The sequence below is a fragment of the Apteryx mantelli genome, chromosome 10 (assembly GCF_036417845.1).
Source record: "Apteryx mantelli isolate bAptMan1 chromosome 10, bAptMan1.hap1, whole genome shotgun sequence".
NCBI classification, from domain to species: domain Eukaryota; kingdom Metazoa; phylum Chordata; class Aves; order Apterygiformes; family Apterygidae; genus Apteryx; species Apteryx mantelli.
In genome coordinates, this window is record NC_089987.1 from 11,929,376 (window position 1) to 11,952,225 (window position 22,850).

The 22,850-nt window shown below is 42.4% G+C and overlaps 1 protein-coding gene across 4 annotated transcripts in view; it reads right to left on the reverse strand.

Annotated features, from left to right (window-relative positions):
* Positions 1-22,850, reverse strand: part of CHST8 (carbohydrate sulfotransferase 8) — a 188,413-nt gene that overhangs the window by 133,960 nt on the left and 31,603 nt on the right. For 2 of the 4 annotated variants that reach the window (XM_067302888.1, XM_067302891.1), the window contains exon 2: positions 12,860-13,082. In XM_067302888.1, the coding sequence (XP_067158989.1) occupies positions 12,860-12,968 (109 nt within the window). In that variant the 5' untranslated portion in view covers positions 12,969-13,082. Of the gene's footprint in view, positions 1-12,859; positions 13,083-16,402; positions 16,462-17,879; positions 17,953-22,850 lie in introns of those variants that run through there. The other 2 variants (XM_067302889.1, XM_067302890.1) reach the window with 2 other exon arrangements.

A 22,850-nucleotide genomic window follows, 5' to 3' on the forward strand; every position in this document is an offset into this window, starting at 1 on the left:
AAAAACCCTGCCATCTTTAGGACCAGATCTTGCCTACAGAATTGAATAATTATTAAACCTGTTGCAAAGAAAATGAACGAGTAAAATCAATTGGAAATCTCAAATGAATACATTAGGTGCCATCCAGGCTTGCTGATAAGGGAGAGAGAATATTTTAACTCCACTAATTAAAATAGCATGGAAAGATATCAAAACGTGAGCACGTAGTGCAGAGCTTTTCCCATGTACGTGCTGCGCGTGCTACCGGTCTGGCATGGCCCAGAGCAGGTGGGTTGGCCTTCTCCGTGGGTCCCCATGCTTACACATTGCTGGGCGCAGGCTGTCCAGGGTAAATGCAGCAGCAGTGTGAACCCTGCGGCCAGAGCCGTGCTATAGCCCCCCAGCACAACTGCTTTCTGCTCACGCTCTCAGCAGGACATTGGTTTTTCGCTGGTTTTTGTCTGTGGCACCAGCCCCAACGTGTGACTGCGGCCTTCCGCCTGCCCAGGCTGCAATCCACAGCGGGTTTGCTCCGACTGTGCCGCCTGCGTTGCTAGTCAATGCCAGTTTGCTCCTCCTTGTGACAGAGCAGCACTGCCAGGGAAGCTGCTTGTGGTCTGTGCCAGTCTGGGCCCCAAAAACCCACCGTGGCCCCTGCTGCTGGGCTCCCGCATGCCCTGCTGGCTCCGGGGACCGAGGCCACTGCTCCGGAGAAGCTGCGCGCAGCAAGCCAAGCGCAGCTGCGCCTCCCGCAACCCTCTGCTCGCCACGCTGCTGCCACGAACACCTCCGCTTGCTTGATGAAGGGAACCGAGAGACGGGTTCATGCAGCTGTGTTAAGAAAATGCAGTCGCTAAATCGTGCGACGGATCTTATGAGTGCTTTGTTTAGGGAGCAAAGTCAAAGCCAGGAAAGCTGATTTCCTTTTCCCAAGGCAAGCGTGTAACTCCGGACACCTCGTCCGCTCAGACAGGGGGTGGTGAATCGTCTTCCGCTATCACGACCTGCGCTTCTGTGCTTGCTTCTGGTTCCTCTAAATGACTAGAATAAGATGGTTTCTCTTGTTAATTAGAGCCGTTCTTGTAGCAAGAAGGTGAAACCCACACAGGATTTCTCTTGGAACATTAAAATTTGCCCTCCGCTTGAATGTTTTTACACCATCAGTGGTTAGTTGCTAAAAGGACTGAAGCTCTGGGTGCCAAGAATATTAAAATAGTGAGAATTACTGAAATGCTGTCTCAGCAGTTCTTTGTGAAGTCTCTTTCATTATACTCATATTACTGTCTATTTGTGGTGTTGTGGAGGACTGCGATCAAAGTGGGCTGAATGCTGTAAAAATGTACATAAATGCACGCGCTCTTCTGAACTCAGCAGGAGCCAGCGTTTGACTCTCAGTCCCCAATTTGTGGAATTTGAAATCTAATTAACATTAAATTGCAACAAAAATACACAAAGACCAGGAGACCGAGGGATGTCTTAGGCGTGCATGGTAGCTCCAGGGCCGGGGCAGCCCTCGTGGCAGAGGGAGGGGGAAGGCGGGTGCTGCTGTGCCGTGTCTGTCCCGTCCCTGCGAGGGCTTTCGTCATGCAGGTGCTACCGCGTGATAAAAGAGGGGGACCACTGGCTGCTCCGTCCTGCTCCCCAGTAAATTCCTTTGCTGTTACCCATACTCATAGCTTTATGTGAGGCATTTGCAAGTGGGAGTTTTTTCCCTTCCAAAAAAAAAGTAAATAACCAAAAAATGCAGCGAGGCTGATGCTGCCGAAATTTCTCCGCGGATGCCTGGAGCCCAGGGCAGGCGGTGGCTCCCGGGCTGCGAGGGGGCAGCTCCGCACCACGACAGCGCCTCTGCCGACTCTCTCAAAGTCCTTCAGCCTGGAAAGGGGGCTCTTCCTTCACGCTAGAAATGGACCGCGGTGGTGGCACATCCATGACTAATGTGAAGGGTATATCAAGTACAATTCAACCTTTGAAGCTGGAGGGGAAGAAAAGAGTGAAATTCACTCTCCTCTACTGTAGGTCTCCAATTTCTAATCTGTGATTTCACGGAGGAAAGAAATTGTGTGACTGAACTCCTTTTAGGAACTGGGTCCTTGGCTTATTAACTTGCCTTATGTATAGTCCAATTTCGGGGGGGGGGGGAACATAAAAAGGCTGCGTTTGTGTGGGGGTGGTATTATTTTAGAAGACGTCTTAGTTAATTATTATCTACTGAAACATCACCTAGGAGATGGTCTCTCTCTGTCATGCAGCTTGGTACTTCATGCAGTAAAAGTTAACTCTTCTCTAGTTCATTAAATTATGTTGTGGTGAACTTATCTCCACTGGGTCTCAATTAGGAAATGAAGCCAGTGCCTTTAGAGGAAAAGGCAGAGAACAATCAGAATATACTGAATATATAATTTGATCTGTGGAAACAAGCAGGAGGAAAAATATGGTTGGCAAATGTGTAGGCATTAAGAATGTGTCTCTCAAAGATCCCTATACAGAGGTACAATATGATTAGACCATTACTGTTCATTCGGTGCATGCAGTGCTTTTCAAAATTTGAGTTGTCTTTTAGAAGTTCATTAACTACTGTAAATTTACTGTAGTAAATATTCTTTTTCCTTACTACTCCACTTGTCTCCATTTTAGCATGTCTGGAAACTTGTAGCATATTGATTCTGTGCTCACTTTCTATTAACATTAATTATAAAACCGTGACAATTTTAGTGATACATTCTAATTTAATTTAACATTTTGTTTTCAATAATATTTTTGTTTTTCCTTTTTAACATAAAGTGTCTAGCAGAAATAGTCTCTGCAGATATTTTTCTGCACAAAAAACAAAAAATCTCTCTTCATGAAATAGTGACAGATGTGTAGAACAGAAAAGGAAGTTATATCAACTTTTGTTTCTCAAAGTTCCTTTCCTACCTCTTTTCTTTGTGGACTGTGCACATTTTTTGTTCTGTTTCTCTTCCATTTACATGTTTTTCTTTGCTAACAGTAGAAGGCTGTTATTATAATGGTTTGCTAAGGTTTGTTTGTTTTGTTTTTCTCCTACAAAATATAAACCATCTCGAGAAGCATTGAGAGGTACAGAGCAGGTACTGGGGTAGTACGCCACCAGAGCAGGCAGTGACACAGCTGGGTTAACATGCAGCACTGAACACATCGTCAACATATATGTGTTAAAAAATACCTGACTTTGCAAGCTCTTGAGTAACTTAATTACATACTTAATTCCCTTCAATAGCATGAGTATGAGCAGCTCATAGATGCAGAATAATTGGAATTGTAATTAGGTAGCAACTTAAGGATGTCTCTCGTTTACAAGGTAATAACATGTTCGGAGCTAAATGAATGGAAGGGCTGGTTTCAGTTTAACAGTGTGTAAAATATCTGTTGATTGGTTTCTAATATTAATCTTGACTGTTCACATTATTTGGCTGTGCCCACCTAAGTGAATTTTGTGGCTGAGGTAACTGTGTGTGTTTGGGGCATCTGAACGGGATCCCAGTCCTGCTTAGGTTCTCACTGACAAAAGTCTTCAGGGTGGAGTTTTGAACAATTATAGTGGACTACATTAAAGTCAAAATGAGTACAGAATTGCTTTGCTATAACAGGCATTTTACAAAAATTACAGTACCTACCCACACGTGCATACATTTACTTTTGTGACTGTTTGGATATTCACCTTTTCATTTGTTTACAACTGAGTAGTGAAATGAAAGTGTTTTCTTGCATAAGGTAAGCATCATATTTTTCCTAACAACTGCACGTACAATTAGGAGGACCCAATTAAAGTTGCATTTGGTTCGCACAGAGCAACAGTGATTGCTGTCTGTAATTTCTCCTGTGGCTTGACTTATGGGCATTAAGCTCTGTAGAACTTTATTAGCAAATCTCAAGTAAAGGGAAAAAACAGTTTCCAAGCTGGAAAGTGGAACACAGGATCTTGGCCATTGAGCACCTCACACTTCTGGAGACGAGGAGTGACTTCCTCCTGCTTCCAAGCCCCCTCAACACCCATTGTGGAAACAGAAGTCTAAAAATAGTCTAAAATAATTCTAAATCCAAATATGCGTTTGTTTGTCCCAAGCAATAATATTTGCACTATGATTTTGTAAAGCTCAACAGTGTCAACCATTAGGCCAAATGGAAAGAGAAAAGTTAGTGAATTAGGGCATAGAAGGAATAGGACATTGAAGCACAGGTGCCTTCTTGAAGGACGAGGAGTTTCAATCAGTCATAACCTGCTTTCCCCCCCCCCCCCATGAGGCTGTTCAGTTCCCACTTCTCCATAAAGGGTCCTGGTGTCCCTGCACAGCCTGTGTTACTCTCCTTGTGTGTGTGCACGCGTACGCACACCTCACGTGCTGGAGCACAGCATGTTTCACTCTCATCGTTTAGCGATACCCAGAGTCTGTAAACACTGGTCTCTTGGCTAATGTGCTGCAAAGAGCAAAACATCAGACACCCAGTGCCTGCAAAGAGTTTTACAATAAAATGTGTGGTTGTCAACTGAAAAGCAGAAACAGAAGCCCTAAAGGACTCCTTTTTTGTGGCTATGAATAGCCCGTGGATAGCGATTCTGAAAAAAGGGGAAGAGAGACCGTCTGAATTGTCTTAATCAGCAGAAGTGGCAATGGCGTAAGGGCCCGGCTGTAGCATTCCTCCCTTAAACACCGCATAGGTCTCCTGAAGTGGTTAAGACCAAAAAGGGACAAAGATAGGACGTAATTCTGCAAGGTGCAGAATACGCTGACTCTCGTCCAGTGAAGCACTTCAAGCATCTGCATAGACCTAAGAGTCAGGCGCTTTGTGGATATTTAAGTTCCTTTCTGCATTGATGCTGGGAGCTCGCCGCTCATAGGATGCGGCCTGTACTGAATAAGATTAAAGTCTTTTAGTCACCTTGCATATGTCAAGTAGTGACAGATCCAAAACCTGTCACTTACTTTCAAAAATAAATAATTATTAATATGGAGAAAATGACACTGATGTCTACAACGAGTATTTCTCTAGGGCCTATACAAGAAAAATTATTTGGCTGTTTGTGCCCTCTTGAATGGTGCTAAAGCAATAGTTAACTGATGCTTTTGATGCTGATACACAAACAAAGCCATAATAGAGAAGGAAGCCACCTTTAATTTCAAGCTCCACTAGAATCGTGAAAGGAAAATTAATGTTTACTAAATGAAAAAGGATGATACTAGTGGAGAGAGGAGGTTTTGTTTAAGCTTTTAGAGGAACATTAATAACTTTGAGAAGTGGAAACATACATTGTAAAACATTTTAAAATGCCATTAAATTTAGAAAGTCCAGAAAGTCTTTTAAACTTACCTAAGCTCCTCAAAATGGTATCAGGTTTTCAAATCAAACAAACTGAATGAAAGCTAACATACATGAGGAAACTTGCTGGTGCCAACACATTTTCTGTGAAAAAATCTATAAAGATTCATATTGAGAATGAATGTTTTGAGGTGAAATGAAGGTCTGCTGATCAACTTTTGTGGGCTTCTGCACTGCCTCTGCAAATTCCCAGGCGGATTTCAGAAGCATGCCGGTTTGTTCCCCAGGAACATGCTTCGTAAACCTGCCATTCGCAGAGCCTTCTGACATATCACCGTATTGTTGAGCTTGCCTGTGATATGTTGCCAGGCACCACGAGCGAATGCAGCTCTGAGATGGCAGGTCACTTTTTATTTTGCCAGACACAACAAAGGAGTGTCAACCTCAGTTTCTAAAAGTAGGCTTTAAAAGAACTATCAAACTGTTTCTTTTAACCAGTCAGTATCTGAGAATAAATGCTCACAGAAAAAGAGCGGATTGAGAAACTTGTGGAAGCTGAAATTGCACTATGTGAGTCTGATTTAGCACTATATCTCTCCGATTTTATGCTGATAAATGTTGTTGGGATTAGGTGACACTGGCTTTATGCCATCAAATAAATGGCAATGGATGTGAGTTCAGTTATCTGATGCACGCGTGCACCACTGCTGTGGGATTAGAGCAGCGGCCAGAAATGTGCTGGGTTTTGTGATAATCTCACAGTTAATGTGCTTTGGTCTTGCATTTTTGTCTTAGGCTCTCATGGTGCTGAGGCACCTCAGTTGCCCTGCAGAGAGCTGGAGTTCTGCTGTGTGATAGGGAGGGGAGGTGTTCAGCAGGCGCCTTGCCGGCTGTAACACAGTCCATGGACTGGGTTATACCCGTAGCTGTCAGGCCGGACAGGGACAGACCTCGGGAGCTTTGCATCCCGGTTGCCCAGTCGAACACAGAAGTGCTCAGGCCACACCGTGAGGCACGTGCTGATGGGAACGCTGGCGCTCTAAAGGCTGACCTGAGATGTTACTGCTTAAGAGCTATATTTGCTTTAATGGGCTGTGGACTAGAAAGTAACTGACTTTTCAACTGCTAAACCATGTTAACAGAAACTGTAGAAAAAATGTAATGCTCTCCAAATGCCACGTCATAAACAAATGCTGTAGTTATGAGCCTGCCAAGGAGATAGCATAGTCATGAGAGCAGGGAAGTGCTGTAGGAGAAAATCTCTGTATATTACACATGATAAAACACCATACCCATGCTCACTTTGACCACTGAACTGCAGTTCTTCTCAAAATAACTGCGCTGGCAATGTGGTGCAGGCTTTCCTTTGTAACTGGCTGGACAGCTTTTGATGCCCCATAGGAGACTGATGAAGACCCTGCCAAAGATTCCTTTCAGTATAAAAAACAAACAGGTTCACAGCCAATCTGCCACAGAACCATGGCAAGCAACAGAAAAGGGCAGGCCATATTTGTAATAGCACCGAAGAGCCCGATTCCCTCAGAAGTGCCTTGCTTTAGCAGACTCCACTAACTGCAGATGGTTGGGAACTAGGCTGCACACAGGGAAGTTATCTGCTGGGGAAAGCTCAGCTAAAGGAGACTCAGAAGAAGGTCCATCCGCGCTTGCGTTGGCGGGAGCTAGCCCTGCCCACCTCACGGTGCGCCTCTTCTGCTTGAGAAGGGTATCCCGCAGCCCGCTTACCTGGCCCACGGCTACCCGGTTCTTTTGTTCGTGACTTTTGAAGCAGATTAAACAACTCTCCCAGTTTATAAAGAGAAGTAAGATGCAAATTGTAGGAAAATTACTTTGAAATTATAGATTGATGGCAGCTCATTTTCAATTGTATTTATGAAAAAGTTTCCAGTATGACAAGCAAGCACATTGTGCACTAAGATGTATTATGGAAATGTGCAGCTAACATGGAGTCATGTGCACAGGACTGTAATTTGTGGGTAACAAGGTATATGTGTTCTGAATAAGTAATTAAGAGAACATTACAGTACTGCTGTAGTAATGGTATTTGCTCTAGAGCTACTGCGGTATTCAGTAAGATATCTGCACCCTGACTCCCTTGGGCCTTCAGGTTTGTTATAGCAGTCACATGCCAACCCTGTCTTCTCTCCTTCCTCCCTCTCCTGCCTTTCACACCCTAATAAAGCAGAAAATAAAGAAGCAGACAGCATTATGTCGGGATCTGCTGGATGAAGGAAAGGGAGGAGTCACTGCAGAATCTCAGCCATGAGTCTTGGGCTTGGTTATACTCATGCTTGGCTTTCAACTTCTAAAATAGTGCAAAGGCCAATATTGCCGTTCTAGTCCCTGTTTTCACCCTTTTGGAGCTTTCACCACATGAACCCTTTGAGATGTATTTTCCACCTTTTACCTGCTCCCAGAGAAGTGTCTGTACATGTCTATCTTATAAGTTTTAACAGAAAACTCTTATATGCTTTTGAATTCAGTAACCATATGGAGAGAAAAAAACAATTGTTTCCAGTGGACTTATTCACCATATATAGAGAGATTTCCTACATGAATATAGACAGGTGTAATAATATATAAGCACACATACATACACCAGATTCATATGTATATGTGTGCATATATTAAAATATATAGGAACAGAAATATTAATGCTCCCCGTTTTTTATTTGGTAACACCTCCTATTAGAAATGCCATTTTAGAGTATCCCTTCTCTTCTGACTGAAGCCCACAGAGCACAAGGTTTACAGCTGCAGATACTGCAGCCCTGGTGCACTTATTGGTGGTGGTCGTCGTGCTCGTGACCGCAGCCCTGGCTCCGGCCCGGGGCTCGGATGTTTCGGCTGAGTTTGAACCGCGCCTCAGGGCTGTGAGCAGCAGCAGCACCTCTGGACTCTCCTCTCGCTTCCTGGCGTCGCTTGCCCGAGCGGCGCCGCCTCGTACCACCAAACGCAGCGCTCAGGAATCCAAGGCCTGAGCGGCGTTGGAGGCCTTTGCAAAATACAGAAGATAATTCTGCATTAGCCCTGCGTTAGCCCCGTAGCCCTGTCGGCGCTGTCACCGCGCGTCCTGGCCGTGAGGACGCGTGCCGTGACGCCGCACGCAGCGCCCGGACAGGCCCCGCCGTGCTCACGCCGCGGCTCCGGGACAAAGGCAGCGCTGGAGTGGCTGCGTATGTACAGTTACTGTCCGGTTTTTGCGTGCTTAATATCCTAGCACAGACAGAAGATTCATATATGCATGGTTTATTAGCATTAGAATGGGGGTGTATGTGTTAAATTTTGCTTGTGCATCGTGTGAAAATGTGTTTGACTTACCCAAAACAAATATCTTACTGTCGCTATTTAAAAATAAAAGCGTGATTACTGCAGAAGCAAAGTTTTATGTAATTCAGGGAGAACGATTAGAAGGGCATTACACTTCTGTCCTGCATACGACTGTCCCTCCTTCATACCAGCTCTGAGCCCGAGCCCCTGCCTCCTCCAGCCTGCTCCAGAGTAGTAACGCTCTCAGTGGAAGCCCAGAAGATATCATTCATAAGTGAAGTTATAGTCTGTTTAATGACCAGAAGAATATCTATTGAATTTAATATATTGGCTTGGGAAAACTGTTTTGCCCACTCTTAATGGTTGTCTGTCATATATATAACTGCTCAGAGTGAAGCACATTATATAAATAAAACTATACAGACAGTATGTTTGTCAGTCAGGAAAAAGGCTCTACACCCACTATCCAGGGCATATATACTTTGTAAGCATTGGTTTCCAACAGATAAATGTAATCAAGGTTTATACGCTCACAGAAGCCAACAGGATGGGATTGTTTCACTCGAAAGATCAGAAGAAAATTGTAACTAATGTTGTGGAAAATTACTTTGATATTGCTTTCTCAGTACAGCATCACAATTAGGTAGCAATGTGAAGCACAGGGAAAGAATAAATGAATAGTAACAAATCAACACAAACAGCTACTGTCAGGAGTACTTTGCTCAGTGAAAGTAATGTAAGCATTACTTAAAGTTTTATGACTGTGGATTTTATACTGGTTTAAGTAGTACATCAAGGTCTCACCATCATGCTTGCTAGGACTAAAACAATCAAGAACAATTTCCAGAACAGACAGATAAAACTAAAGTACCAAAGTATTTTTATTAATCTTGTTTCATAAATTGCACCACCTTAAATTAAAGATGACTGAACATACTAACAGTGAAAAATGTCCTTTTGGTCAATGTAAAATTCTGCTATGCTGCTTTTCAGTGGAAAATCTACTTTACTGACTTTTCTACAGCTTTTCTGGAGAGATTCCAATGCCTGGTAAATGCATTTTGCTACATAGTAACTACATGGGAAATACAAAACCAAAGGCTAATCAAATAAAACTTTGCCATACAGAATCTGTTGTCCTACGTAGCTTAATGACACATGCATTTGTTCAAATCCACTGAGGGAGCAATCAGACAAGCAAACTATAGCAATATCCAATCTCCATGAGAAACAGACACTTTTAGGAGCAAGATGTTCTGAACAAGGGAAGGAAAGCATCCTTTTCAGCACACCAAAAATTTGTCTTGTGATTGACAGATTTTCATAGGAGTCCATCTAGTAAGGAAATATGCCTACCACTCTTTTTAATGAAATGAATGGATATTTTTCCTGTGTTCTTTAAGCTGTCCAATATGCTTTAGTGATAACTAGTATCATTTTCAGAAGCAGTGAATATGAGGAGTTTCTGAACCCACTGGGAGCTGCAAGTGCTTAATGCACATGAAAATCAGCCAAACAGAAATAAGAGTAATTGTACTGAGCACCTTTTACTCTAGGGTGCAGTCTGACTCCTATTAACATAAAAAGTAATTGAATGCGAGTATCAAGCATTTGATTACGCACCTTTGGCAGTAGCAGCGCAGTCAGGACATTCATTTTCGAGGCATGCAGAGCCTTATCCACAAAAATCTAACATATTAGTGACCAAGGTCCCTCACTGGGTGGGGGAGGAGAGCAGAAACCTCAGTTCAAACTTGCTTTTACCTAAATGTGCTTGGTTGTCCCCTTCTACATTTATATCCTTCTCAAAAATCACTTCACAGTGTATCCCAATCAGTAGTCAGTGTTCAAGAGCTTCGGGACCGAAGGAGCAGAGCTAAGGCAGGTCAAGATGAGGGGCCAGTGAGGAAAAAGCAGGGAAGAGCTTGCCCAGGCTGTTTTTGAGGCACCATGAGAAATTCCTTTTCTTTCAGAAGCAAGCAGCTAACATTTTAATATAAAGTTACACACACTAAGATGCATTAGAGTACTTCCTGCATGTGCTGTCCGTCTGTCTGTCCCTCGCCATGTCTTTCCACTCACCCCCAACCTACTGTCCTGTTTCAGTCAAAGCTGTAAGATGGACAGAAGTCTCCAAGATGTAACTGTCTCCTAAGCTTGGTGGAAACTGGTGGCTGGATAGAAGGAAGGATCCCAAACTAGGGACCCTACTGACGAGAAGGACGTACATCGAGCCAGGAATTACCGGTTCTGTTTCACTTGCCAGCTGACCTCTTAGTCTGTGTATAATAGTACAGTTGGCCAAGGCCTGTAAGCTCCTCGTCCCGCCATGTGTTAGGAGAGGAGGGTGTTGGACATACAGAGAGGGGAGAATTAGGTGACTGGAGGGGAACTTCGGAGATTATAGGTAGGGAGAACAGAGCAGTGAGGACAGGCTGGGGTAGAAAGGGAACGGGATAAAAGCCTTCAGGAAATCGGTTAAATAATAAATAAATAAATAAATAAAAACATGTTTTGTGCACAGGCATAATTTAAGTGCTAGGTGACTGTCTGAACAGGAGTGCCACTGGGTCTTTATAAAGGGGATTTGACACACCGTCACAGGTAGATCTAGTCAGGACACTGAAACATTACCCACCCCCACGTGTCTGACGTCTTCCTCCACAACCCTCTGCCAGCGGATTACAACCCGGCAGGTTAACTTCAATTTTATGGTAATAACCTTCTAGAGGAGAAAAGGGGAAATGATTCTTTCCCAATCACTAGATCCTCTGGATTTGGGGGCACTTCATTTTCAAAAGATAATATGGCCTGATGAGGTCACAGTTTTGTTTCTAAATCCTATAGATTATAGCAGAACTACAGCATATCAAGTTCTAATATATAGCTAATAACAGTTAAAAGGTGGATCTGTTCTCAGTGTAAAAACAAAGCACATTTACTAGGTGGGAAGGCAGGCCCTTGACAGTACACTTGAGGTCTCGATGGTAGAGGTGCCTGACTGATTTCTGTCTTGCATGCATTTTGTGCAATCACAGCTAAACCAGTGAGCTTTTATAGTGAATTTATGGAGTTTTAATTTCCATATTCTCCTATTAACGTACAGACTTCATAGCAGTATTGATTCCAAATGAATGTGCACAGGGTCGAATGTGGCCAGTAGTTCCAGTTTTAATACGTAAGTTGTTTTGCATCTAGGTATACGAAAATAAACTACAAAAGCACTGAAGTGACTGGTAATCCTCTGCTTTCCGTGACACCATGCTGATTCATAATGTCTATAGTTTCAGTTGAGTGGCTGCTTTCAAAATTGGTGTGCAGTTGGACTAAAAAATAAATATATTAAGGTATAGATTTTTTAGTGACATGGAAATAAGCACTTAATAAACCTGGACACAGAAAATAGCACTTAATGTAATGATTTAAGAATTCTCTGTGTTAGGGTTCAGACCCTTTAAAACTGTTAGTAATACTTTATCTTTAAAATGTACACCATGCCTACTGTATGATGAAGATAACAATTAAATAGACTTTTTATAAAATAACTGTTTAGTGAAAGGAGAATTCCTATGCATATAGGAGAAAACACAATGACCAATCCTCTGCATGGAGGAGCATTATGAAGAGATTAGAGTAACAGCGCCAGCATTTGTCTAGGTCCTGAATCAGCCTTCGTTACAGCCTTAATCATAGAAAAAACTTACTGTAAGTAAATCAAGAGAAGTTTTGTGCATTTTCATACTTCTTGAACATTCCTTATTTAAAAGGAAACCACTATTTTAGCCCACAGTTTCCTAGTTCTCACATTAACTTGGTCTCTTTGGTTCTTAGTAACACATTAGTAACATGGGAAGATGGCACACTTATGCATGAAATTTATGAAGAGTTCAATGGAATTTATATACATTAAAGGAATACATCCTAAGTTATTTTAAGTTTCTTGCATGAGTCTTTGAATGCATCTCTTTCTTTGTGTCTCAATGACACACTGAATAGCATATACAGGCAAGGGTGGATTCAGAGGCATGTATTTGCAGGAATTTCTAGATTTACAGTGGTGGAACTGGCAGCAGAAATCCTTGGCAAAGATTCCTGCATAACTGGTCAATTGTTTCTTGAAACTGCTTTTTAAGCAAACTCCCCCCCCTTTTTTTTTCAGAAAGTGTTAATCAACCCTAAAATAGCCTTCATTAAAAAATAACACATCTGTGCTCAGGCAACCTCTGGGAAATATGTAAAGCTGTTAAGGATATAAGTATGTCATATTGAACATGAAAGAGCAAGTGAGCCAAACAGAAATAGAAATGCTAACCTGGTGTCTGCTGATGAACTATTTCTTCTGGATCCTGCAGATGAATGAAGACAACAAGCCCGGCTGCTCCAAACAGCAAGATGAAGGAGAACATACATGTCAGCCTCATAATTATTGTTCTCAGATCAATCCAGTTTGGACCCAGGAAAAGGACCTCTTGCAATCTCCAGGATGCTCTTCACTCATAGTCTCATCCTCTCATTGGAAGTCTGGCATAATATGTCTGCAAGAGGTAAAAAAACCAAATCTCTAAAACTTAACACAAAGACGATTTATTTTTTAAAGGTAGATTAGTAGATTTGAGTTCTTGTTTAGACCAAATAACTGATATCTCTAGTATTTGTTGAACTTAATTGCAGTTATCTAGCTAATTTCTGCCCCACTGGTTTCTTTTTAATTATGAATATGTCACTTTTTTTTTTTTACCAGTTTGAAAATACAGTGTGGGATAACATTAAAAAATGTAATATGGGGAAAATGCCGTGACACAGAAACCTCTCTTAAGAGCTTGCTTGCTTCAAGTCAAGCATGTGTCACTTTTTATTTTTCACTGGTTAAACAATATGAAAACCATGAAATGAGATGATGTGGGGAAAATGATCACACAGGCTGCACCTTGCATGTCAGACCTGGAGAGAATGACAAACTGGCAGCTGCCTGCTTCATCCTTGGAAAAATAGATGAACCAAGCCCTGCCGAAAAATAGTTGAACCGAGCACAGGTCACTGGGCAGCCTGTTTGCGAAGCTCTGTGGGCATGTCGATCCAGGGATGCCATGCACTCCAAGGGAAATGCCACTCCCAGTGCTCGGATCACCTTTTCTGGGCTTGCACAAAGCATTAGAAAATAGAGCGCGAGGAGCAAGGCAGCTGTGTGTGGCCGGAGAGCCGGATGGGGGCAACGGTTGTGGCTCTCCTGGGAATTCTGTGAGCAAATTTCTGGGCTCGGTTCTGCGAATTCTCACTGCTCCCTGTAACACTTGCAGTGACGTGTAGTGCTGGGGAAATGGCAACAGCTCTAATCCCAAATGGGCAGACTGCGTGTGTTTCTAAACCCCTCACTGAGCACAGCCCTTAGGCAAATTCTTCACTTTAAGCACATGAACAGTCCCACTGGAACAAATGTCCATTCTGGTAAGATACTGAGAAGCAAAGAAATGAAAGAACGAGAACCAGAGAGGAAAGTCATTAGTGTTGCTATGTGGTATTTATTGTAATTAATACAATGCAGTATGTATACAATATGTATTGTTATTCATTACAATAAATGCTACACAAGTGTGCTGGTCCTGTGTTTTCCACTAATGTGTAGGAAAACCCATTAGAGCACAGGCAGTGGAACAAGTTCCCAGAAATGTAACTGGATTTCCTATCAGCAAAGCATTTAACATAAGGACTCAGGCTGGAGATCAGCGATGGACCTCAAGGGCAGCAATCACTTTGCATTTATCATATTTCTAATTGGAAATGTGAGCTGGTCTAAAGGAAGGTTTTTGAAAGTGGTTTTGATTTAGAAAGGAGGTTTTAAGTACAGAAAGACTGTATAACATTAGTTTGCAGGGAGAATGGCTTGTGGAATGATGATGACTCAAAGTAATTATTCCAGTGAAAGCCTTTAAAGAGTTGTCCTCAATGTGCCTGGAATATTTGGCGTTAGTGGCAACTTCTTTGTTTTTCATGGTTCCCATAACTGGGTTTTAATTTTCGGGAGTGTATTAATGTTTTAGATTTCTAAAATGCACCAAGTAAGAACAGTAGTTGTGCAATGAAGTCATTCCTGTGACTCTGACTGATGAGGTTATTTAATGGCAATTATGTTTATTCAGTTTGTAAAGCAGCCCTGAGGTAAGCTCCAGGCCAGAAACATTCCTAGATGCTTGTATCTTAAGTGAATGCAAAGCACTAAGTTTTCTCTACACATAGGCAAATTCAACTTTACTTTCTGTTACAAATTATGGAAGGTGTTAGCTGTGCATTTTTACAACTTTTTTGCTTAAACCTTTCTCACCTCTTTAAAAGCTAAAGCAAAGAACTAAGTTTTTCAGCACTAACAAAGCCAAATCCTTTTGGGTCCTTGTGTGGGTCCATCTGAGTATGTTATGTGCACATGTGTATGTATATATGTGTGTGTGTATATACCTATATATGTGTGTATATATATATATGGATATGGACATGGATGGCTCTTTAGCACATGTATTTATTGTATATATACATTTTTTTATATGTATGTATGTATGTATGTTTGTATAATACTAACCAAATTCTAGCCAAATGCTATCTCTTAAGCCCTATCTAGGGGAGTGAAATTGGGGAAGTGTGAGGATTAGTCTTCCAAGTAATTGCATTACAGTTGCAAACACTGTTGTTATGACCAGACAATTAGGAAACATGAACAACTCTACCTCAGTTTTACTACAGAAGTTCTGTATGGTAAATTGTCAGTGGATCGGATAAATGGCCAAATCCACCTGCGGCAAGGTTGGTACAACACCAAAATCATGCCATCGTTTTGTGAAACCGTTCACTCAGAGCTTTCTAAGAATTGTTTTGGTTCCTCAACATATGTTTCCCAGTTTCTAACCTGTTTATGCTCCCTGCATGCCTCTGGGGAGGAGAATGCTACTATCCCAGCCTTGCAGGAGAGCTGTGGGGTAAATTTCTTGCTCAAGTTTATATGGAAAGGCTGTGATGGAGCAGAGGTGGAAGGGTCTCCCAGCCGCTACGCTGGCGTCCCCGGAGCTGCACGTTCTGCTGTGAACGCCGAGGCAGCTGGTGGGACAGAGCTGGCAGGAGACCCATGATCATCATTCAAGAGAGCACAGCATTAAAAATCCACTCCCAAATAACAGGGGTTTTGTATTTGCTTAACGCTGAGTTTTAAGGTCATTTTTTATGTGAATTATACCCTTGAGCAAATATGGGTTTCTAAAACAATTATTATTAGCTTAAAATGCTAAATCATTTCCCCTTTTTTGATTTGTTGAAATATTTTTGTTTGAAGTAAAAGCAGCATCAAGAAAGAAGGTCCCTAGCCAGTTTCTAATTAGTGTGAGAAATGCCACAACAGCAGTTTCTGTCAGTTATAATGTTTACATTATTGCATATCCTATAGGATATCCTTGCTCAGGATCACATAACCTTTTAGGTTAGACACTACAAAGTCTTAAAGGATGCAACAGTGACGAAAGCTACAGGAAAGCATATACTGAAAGGAGAAAAGGCCACATGTAATTACATTCCTCCAAAGAAAGACTACTGCGTATTCCTTGTTTTAGTTACACATCTTTGCGAGGAGCGAATGTACAGAGAGTCCAAGAAGGAGAAAGAAAGAGCCTCTTTCCTCCCCACAAAACACAAACTTCCGAGATCTTTAAACTATGGGTCTGGGCTTTTCCCATCTCTGTTCTCCTGTAATTATTTTTTCAATCAGTTGACTTTAATTAACCTGTCCTAGGAGAGCAAAACCTGGTGAATGAGAATGCCTGTTTTATATATGCTGAGCATGTGCCCCCAAGCCCTCCTAGACTGGCCGCTGACTTACAGGAGCAGAGAAACTCTGGCAGCAGCTAGCACCGACTGATAAATGCAAATGAAGTGTCCTCCTGAAGAAAACATTGGAAAATGTTGTTTAAGCTCAAATCGTGTCATTTTAAAGATGGATTAGATAAAAAAACAACAACAAAAATGCCTGAGTGGGGCATCAGCTAGCAGTTTCTTCCGGCAATGGCACAGGAGGGAGTCGGGCTGGCTAGCGCAGGATCTGGGAGCTTTGCCTTCACTCTCCCGCACGGACAGAACGGTCCCTGCGGCGCCTCTTGACCTTATGCATTGGATTTGTAGTCACATTCTTTAACCATGCCCCTCAAAATGGGCAATAAAATATTTTTGTGATTATTAGTATTACTGAGAGTACAAGAAGATAAGGTTGCAAGCAGCTTCCAGTCTAAACTCCCATTTTCAGCAGCCCTGAACTTATTAAACAGATGGAGAGTGGTTTACCAGAACGTGCAATAATGAATTGAAATGTGTAACAATTTATTCTTCCTTTATACACTTCTGTGGTGGATAAAACTCCTATGTATCAATATATGTTTTCCCAAGCTTTCCCTTTACTTTCCCATATCTGCTGCCCTTGAAAGCAGCAGAAGTACATGTATATGCTGATAATAATTAGCACTCAGATAGCACTTTCCAGTTCAAAGACATTCATTAATCACTGTAATACTCCTATAATGGTGAGGTAAAGAAGTATGAGCATCAGGTAGGAGAATAGGTGTTGCACCATTAAAGCAAACATTTTAAGAAAAAAAGATGCACAGCTTTAGGTAAAAATCATACAAATAAGTTTGTGGAAAAGCTTTGAATATTTTAGCAAAATTTTCAGAGATCAAATCTTTTATTTGCAAACATAGAAACAGGACTAATTCCCTCCTGCTCCCAAGCAGCACTGAAAGCAAGTTAGAAAGATATTGCAAACCAGTATGATGGGAAAGATGTTTTAGTTGTTTAACTGGAGATGCAGTACTGGGTCGTGCGTACACGGAGTCAGTTCTGAACATGGGTTACCTGCTGCTTCTCATGGAAAGGTCTGGGTCATAAAAGGAAGCCCTCAGTCTTCTGACAAAGCAATTTTTGTTTTAAATTGAAATTAAAATGATTAAAATGGAGATTAAAATCTGAGAAGAGTGACATTGAGAGTGGTGCTTTGTAGGTCTGCTTTTCTACAGTTGCCCTCTGGAAGCCTAATGGCTGAACATTTTTACTGGGAGCTATTTGACATCATGATCATGGATCATCAAAGAAAGGCAAAAAGAGATAGTATTCTACAATGACATTGTAAAGCACAAATGTCTCTGTTGTTTAATTCCTCCTTGGAGATGCGCTGGCCAGGCTGCGTTGGGGGCTCTGTCTGGTAGCACATGGTTGTTTCTTCATTCATGAGCTGTCATGAGACATCACATTTTCTCCCTAATCTACCAACAAGTCTGTGTGAAGAATGATGTTGATAATATAATAACCTGCTAAGAGCACGATGTAATTCTTCAGGTAGAAACTCAGGGATTGCCTTTGGTCCATGTTGAAAAGGATCTTCCCCTAACAGTGGCCGCTAGTTGATGCTTCAGAGGACAGTGCCGAAAGCCGAGCAGTGCAGAGCGGTAGGACATCTCGCTCCCAAGAAGGGGGCTGCCAGTCTTTAGTTGAGGTCACTGTCTTTGTACGTGGGCAGCATAGCTGAGGCTGTCTTAGGAAAAATAATGTCAGGGCATACGGCTTGCACAGCAACACAACCAGTTGCTTCCCAAGAGCTCAGTCTCTCGTGGAGGACAGGGGGAAAGGCTGGTGGACAAGAGTGCCCAGGCCCTTCTTTCTCTCCGTTGGCTACTCAGAGACACTGCAGCAGTCAAGTTATCCGCCCCCTTGTGCAAACGGATGCAACTGAGCTTTCACACCCCACTGCTTGCTGGTGACCAGCTAAACTAGACCGAAGATGACAGAAGCCGTGCCAAGTAAAGAACGGAAGAGGCTTTCTTCCTACGTGGCGCCAAGGGGAGGTGAGGACCTGGGACGCAGCAGGACTCTGGTTCACTACAAGGCACCCGCGTACTCTCCCTTCTCCGGACTGTGCTGCAAGGCGCCCGTGCAGCTCCAAGGCAAGCGAGGAGGGCGGACTAATGACAGTGTCAGGTTTACATTACCATATACATCAGCAAGTCAACAGAATACCTAAGTTGTTTGCAAACATCTACTGATTACTAAATTGGACAATTACAAATCACCTATGAATCAATGTAAACGTCTGGTTCACATGTATGCGGCAAACTTCATTTCTCATGCTGTGCAAGCTGCAACAACTCGCCCCACTCCCCTGAGTTGATAGCAGGCTGCCAGCTTAGAGCAGAGTCAAATCCCACTGTTTTATTTAAAGGCAGGCAGCAGTATGCAGGTATCTATGTGTTTTCAAAGCAGGGATTGATGTGCTGCCACCAGGCACCTTGTGTTCAACTGCAGACCCACTTACTGAGGAGCAGAGATTAGCTTGGACACAGCTCTACGCTGCCCTGGCTATACGGTTCTTGGGATGAGACGGAGCTGTGTACGTGGTGCCCTGCGGCTCTCTCTGGAGGTGCGGGTATGTGCAGAGCTCTCCAAAGAAACAAATTCAGAGAGAGATTTTTATAAAGGCATAAATATTTTTATCAATAAAACTTTACCTAATAGAAATTAAAAAATCTATGTTGAATTTCAGCACTCCCCTAGCGGATATGGGGAAGTTTGACTGGGAGGTGTTTGCAGCTGGGATCTATGATGGGCTTTTGTTTTCTGTTGTATTTTGTTTTGTATGTCCTGAAAGAGCGTCATAGTGGAGCGCTCACTTTTATGTGATATTAAAATGATTTTATTTAGGCTGTGTAATATGGTTAGAGACTGGGATAGTGACAGTGGGCAATTAGCTGAATAGAAAAAATCCAAAATACTATTACTACAAGAATATTAGAAAAAGATTTGCTATTATTACTGAAATTATCACTTCTAGACATATTAGCTGTGTTTCTATGAGTTGTACGAGCAACCGCTTCTCCTCAGATCTGAAGCTGAGCCAAGCATGCATTTCCTTACTTCAAAGCACTTACAGAGGCAAAAGGCCTTAAAAAAGATGGGGCACTAAGTTTTCCTATCATTCAAGTATCCACTCTCTGCTTTACCCCTGACTTCTAGACCAGGCTTGTCATGACATTTACAGAAGAAAAAAGGATTTATAAACATTATTCATATCCACCAGTAAAACCAACTTTTTATAGCAGTTTTACAAATGCAGACTCTGTACTAAAGGTAGAGATATTAAAAGTCCTATCATTCTGTAGCAGTCAGCACTTCTTGGAAATAGGAAATGCAAATTAATCCTGAGTATTATGCCCCAAATCCTCTAGCTTCTTTAGCATAGAGAGAAGTAGGAAACTATTAATCCCATGGCTGCTTCCATTCTCCAAATGTTCATCTTTGGGTGCTGGATTTTCTGTCACTGTGTTCTTGCTCAGTTACCACTACAACAAAAACTTTGATATTCACTGAGATACTTGGGAAAAGAAAAATTTGTTTCCAGTTGGTATTTCAAAACAAAACATTTTAATTTTGTTTTACGTATTTCAACTTCATCTGTAATGTTGTTCTTCATGTAAAACCAAAAAAGAAATATTTTGAAGAAGGATGAGACAAGAAATTTTTACTTGAATCTGTTCAGAATGCCCAGGCCCTGAAATCTCCCACAGATTCTTTACTGAAAAAATTTGGATTCATATTTTTCATTCATGGCCCATACAGGGAAAGGAGTTACACCCGGTTCTATGAAATCGTCAATGAAACCAAAGCTTGCTCTGGCTCCGGGAGGTCTGTGGCAACCATAAGCAAAACAAACGCGCAGGCGGGGAGCGGTGGCGCGGCCGCAGCCCCCGTGCAGGGTCGGGCCGTGCGGGGCAGGGGCGCAGAAGCCCCCCTGGCTCTGGAGGGTGCGCCGAGCGGCCTGGCAGCGCTGCGCATGCAGCAGCCAGTTCAGCAGCCTGAGTTCAAAGCAGAGAAAGCACACCTGCCTAGTGGGGTTTTACGTAGCATTGCTTGCAGCCCTCAGGTTTCCTAAGAAGCGCTTGCAGAGGCAGGAATCGGCGTTCCCGCGAATTAGACCTGCTGCCCCCGGTGAGCAGGCACCTCTCCTTCCCGCAGCCTGGTGAGTAACTCCCACGTCCCAGCCAACGCGAAGGAACGAGCCGAACTGGCCACCTACGTCACCTGCCACCCGTCACGCATCAGCAGCGTCACCGTAAGTTAGGCAGAGCCTACTGCCTTCTGACAGCCCTGTTCTCCAGTCACTGATGTCATTACGCATCTTGGCTTTCAGCATCTCTTAGAAAAGAGAAATGTTCCAATTAGGCAAAATGGGGATTTCTCAATATGAAGAGAATCCTGAAAATTACAGGAGCCTCTTTTGCTCGCATATATATGAATCCATGTTCTGCAAAAAAGCAGAAAAAGCTTTCCTCAATCTTTTTTTTTAAAAACCAAATCAAGTATCACATAAAGCGAATATCACATTTTCAAAAGGTTTTTTTTAGATGACTGCACAATTGTATGACAGGGATGACTGCACCTCTCTGAAATATTCTTCTGCAGTTCTCCTAGAGGTGCTTCACTCATCTCTTCTGTAGGTTTCTTAGCTATTGTAAATAAAAATGCCGTCTTTCAGAAGGTACGAAAGCACCCGGAGTAAGCTGGGCTTCCAGAGGTGCCCAAGCAAGTAACCCATCCTACGCAGATTCCCTCCTTTATGTCAGTATTAAGCAAATGTACATTGAAGTTTGGTTTTATAGATTAATTTTTCTGTGAAGTTGTTGATACTGTTGTCATAAGAACAAAAGAGGACAGAGGTAAAAGATTTTATGATTTGCTGTATATATATACATATATATGTATGTATATACATATATATATGTATGTAGTTGAACAATATGTTCCTAACTGTCGGGTAAATGCTTTATTCACATGCCAAACTTCTTGGCATCATGAGATTTTAAGCAGTTTTTACAACAGCAATTTGGAGTGCTTTTATCTTTGTGTGGGGGCCCTGCCTTCCAACGTTGCAGCTTTACTTTGTGCCGTAGCTAACATGGTACATGTAATATGGTGTGGAGGTTCATTTTCCTGAATATTATTTCCTTCTCCTAGAAGATGAAATTATTTTAAGTGGAGATCCTTTTCTGGGAGTCTTAAGCCAGGAAGAAGGACATAAAAACTGTAGAACGGTCCTTGTAAGCTAGGTATTGAAAACCTTTGTCATAAGCGAGGGTGGTTTTAATTCTGTACTTGAGGAAACAAAACACAACAAAATTTCTGCAAAAGCAGACGGAAAACAGCCTCCTGGCTCACAGTGTGTCTAGTTCATTGTGATGCTACTATGGTTACTTCAGGAGAAGGAAAATAGCCTTCATAACCCTGAAACCCAACATGCTGCTGCGGCAGCTGAGTGGGTTCCTTTATTGACTAAAGCAATTTTCAAAACGGTGTACATCTGACTGTTTTCACCTAATACTAGCTCTCTTAATCCTTCTAGCCATGATGACTAATTTGTTTCTTATTGAAATTTTACAAATGCTTTCTCCCTAATGAGAGATCGCCATCTGTTTAGTCAAGGTACTTTTTCACTTAGACTATGCATGTATGTCAGAGATAAATTATTTCCTGTTGTTCTTGATTTGGGCAGTTGAAACAAAGCAGCTAATTAAAAGGAGATATTCTATAAGTAGACCTAGTTGGAAAACCATTTTTTTTTCTTCTCTAAGGTGCCTGCTACACTTCCTTTCCATCTGAAAAATTTTCCCCATGATATATTGCAAAACAACTGAAACAAATATTTTCATTTTATTTTGAAGTGCAATTTCTACACCAAATGAAATAGAATTTGTTTTGCATTAAGCTGCCATGCTATTGCAGTGTATCAAAGGAAGCTGCGCTGACTGCTGACGGATTAGTTGGCGTGAGTGTACAGAGACGGGGCCGTACTGTGAGTGCAGCTGGATGGGCCGGAGAGGTCTGCAGCAGGGCCAGAGCCCCTCCGCCTCACCTGCCACCTGGCAGCAAGGGGGAGAAGTCCCTAGGTGGGTGGAGAGAGCTCCTAGGTGCAGGGAAGAAAAATATTGTTTGGGCTTTGCCAGCACTTAAAGAGGAGCAGGACGGTCGCTATACGAGGCAGCGGAAGGCTTGCATGTGATGCACGTCTGGGTCTTCCTTACCTGCATGCTCCATACACCCAAACATCTGCTCCAAAGTTCGGAGCAATCAGAGGAAATGCATGGATTTAGAGCAACTAGACAGTCTTTTAAATGGAAGAGGATTTTCAATAGTGAGCTATAATGAGAACCTTGAATAGCTATCAACTCTCCCTTTAAAATCTGTTCTGCAATGCTAGTAGAAGGGGAGAATATTACTATTTGGTTTGCTGT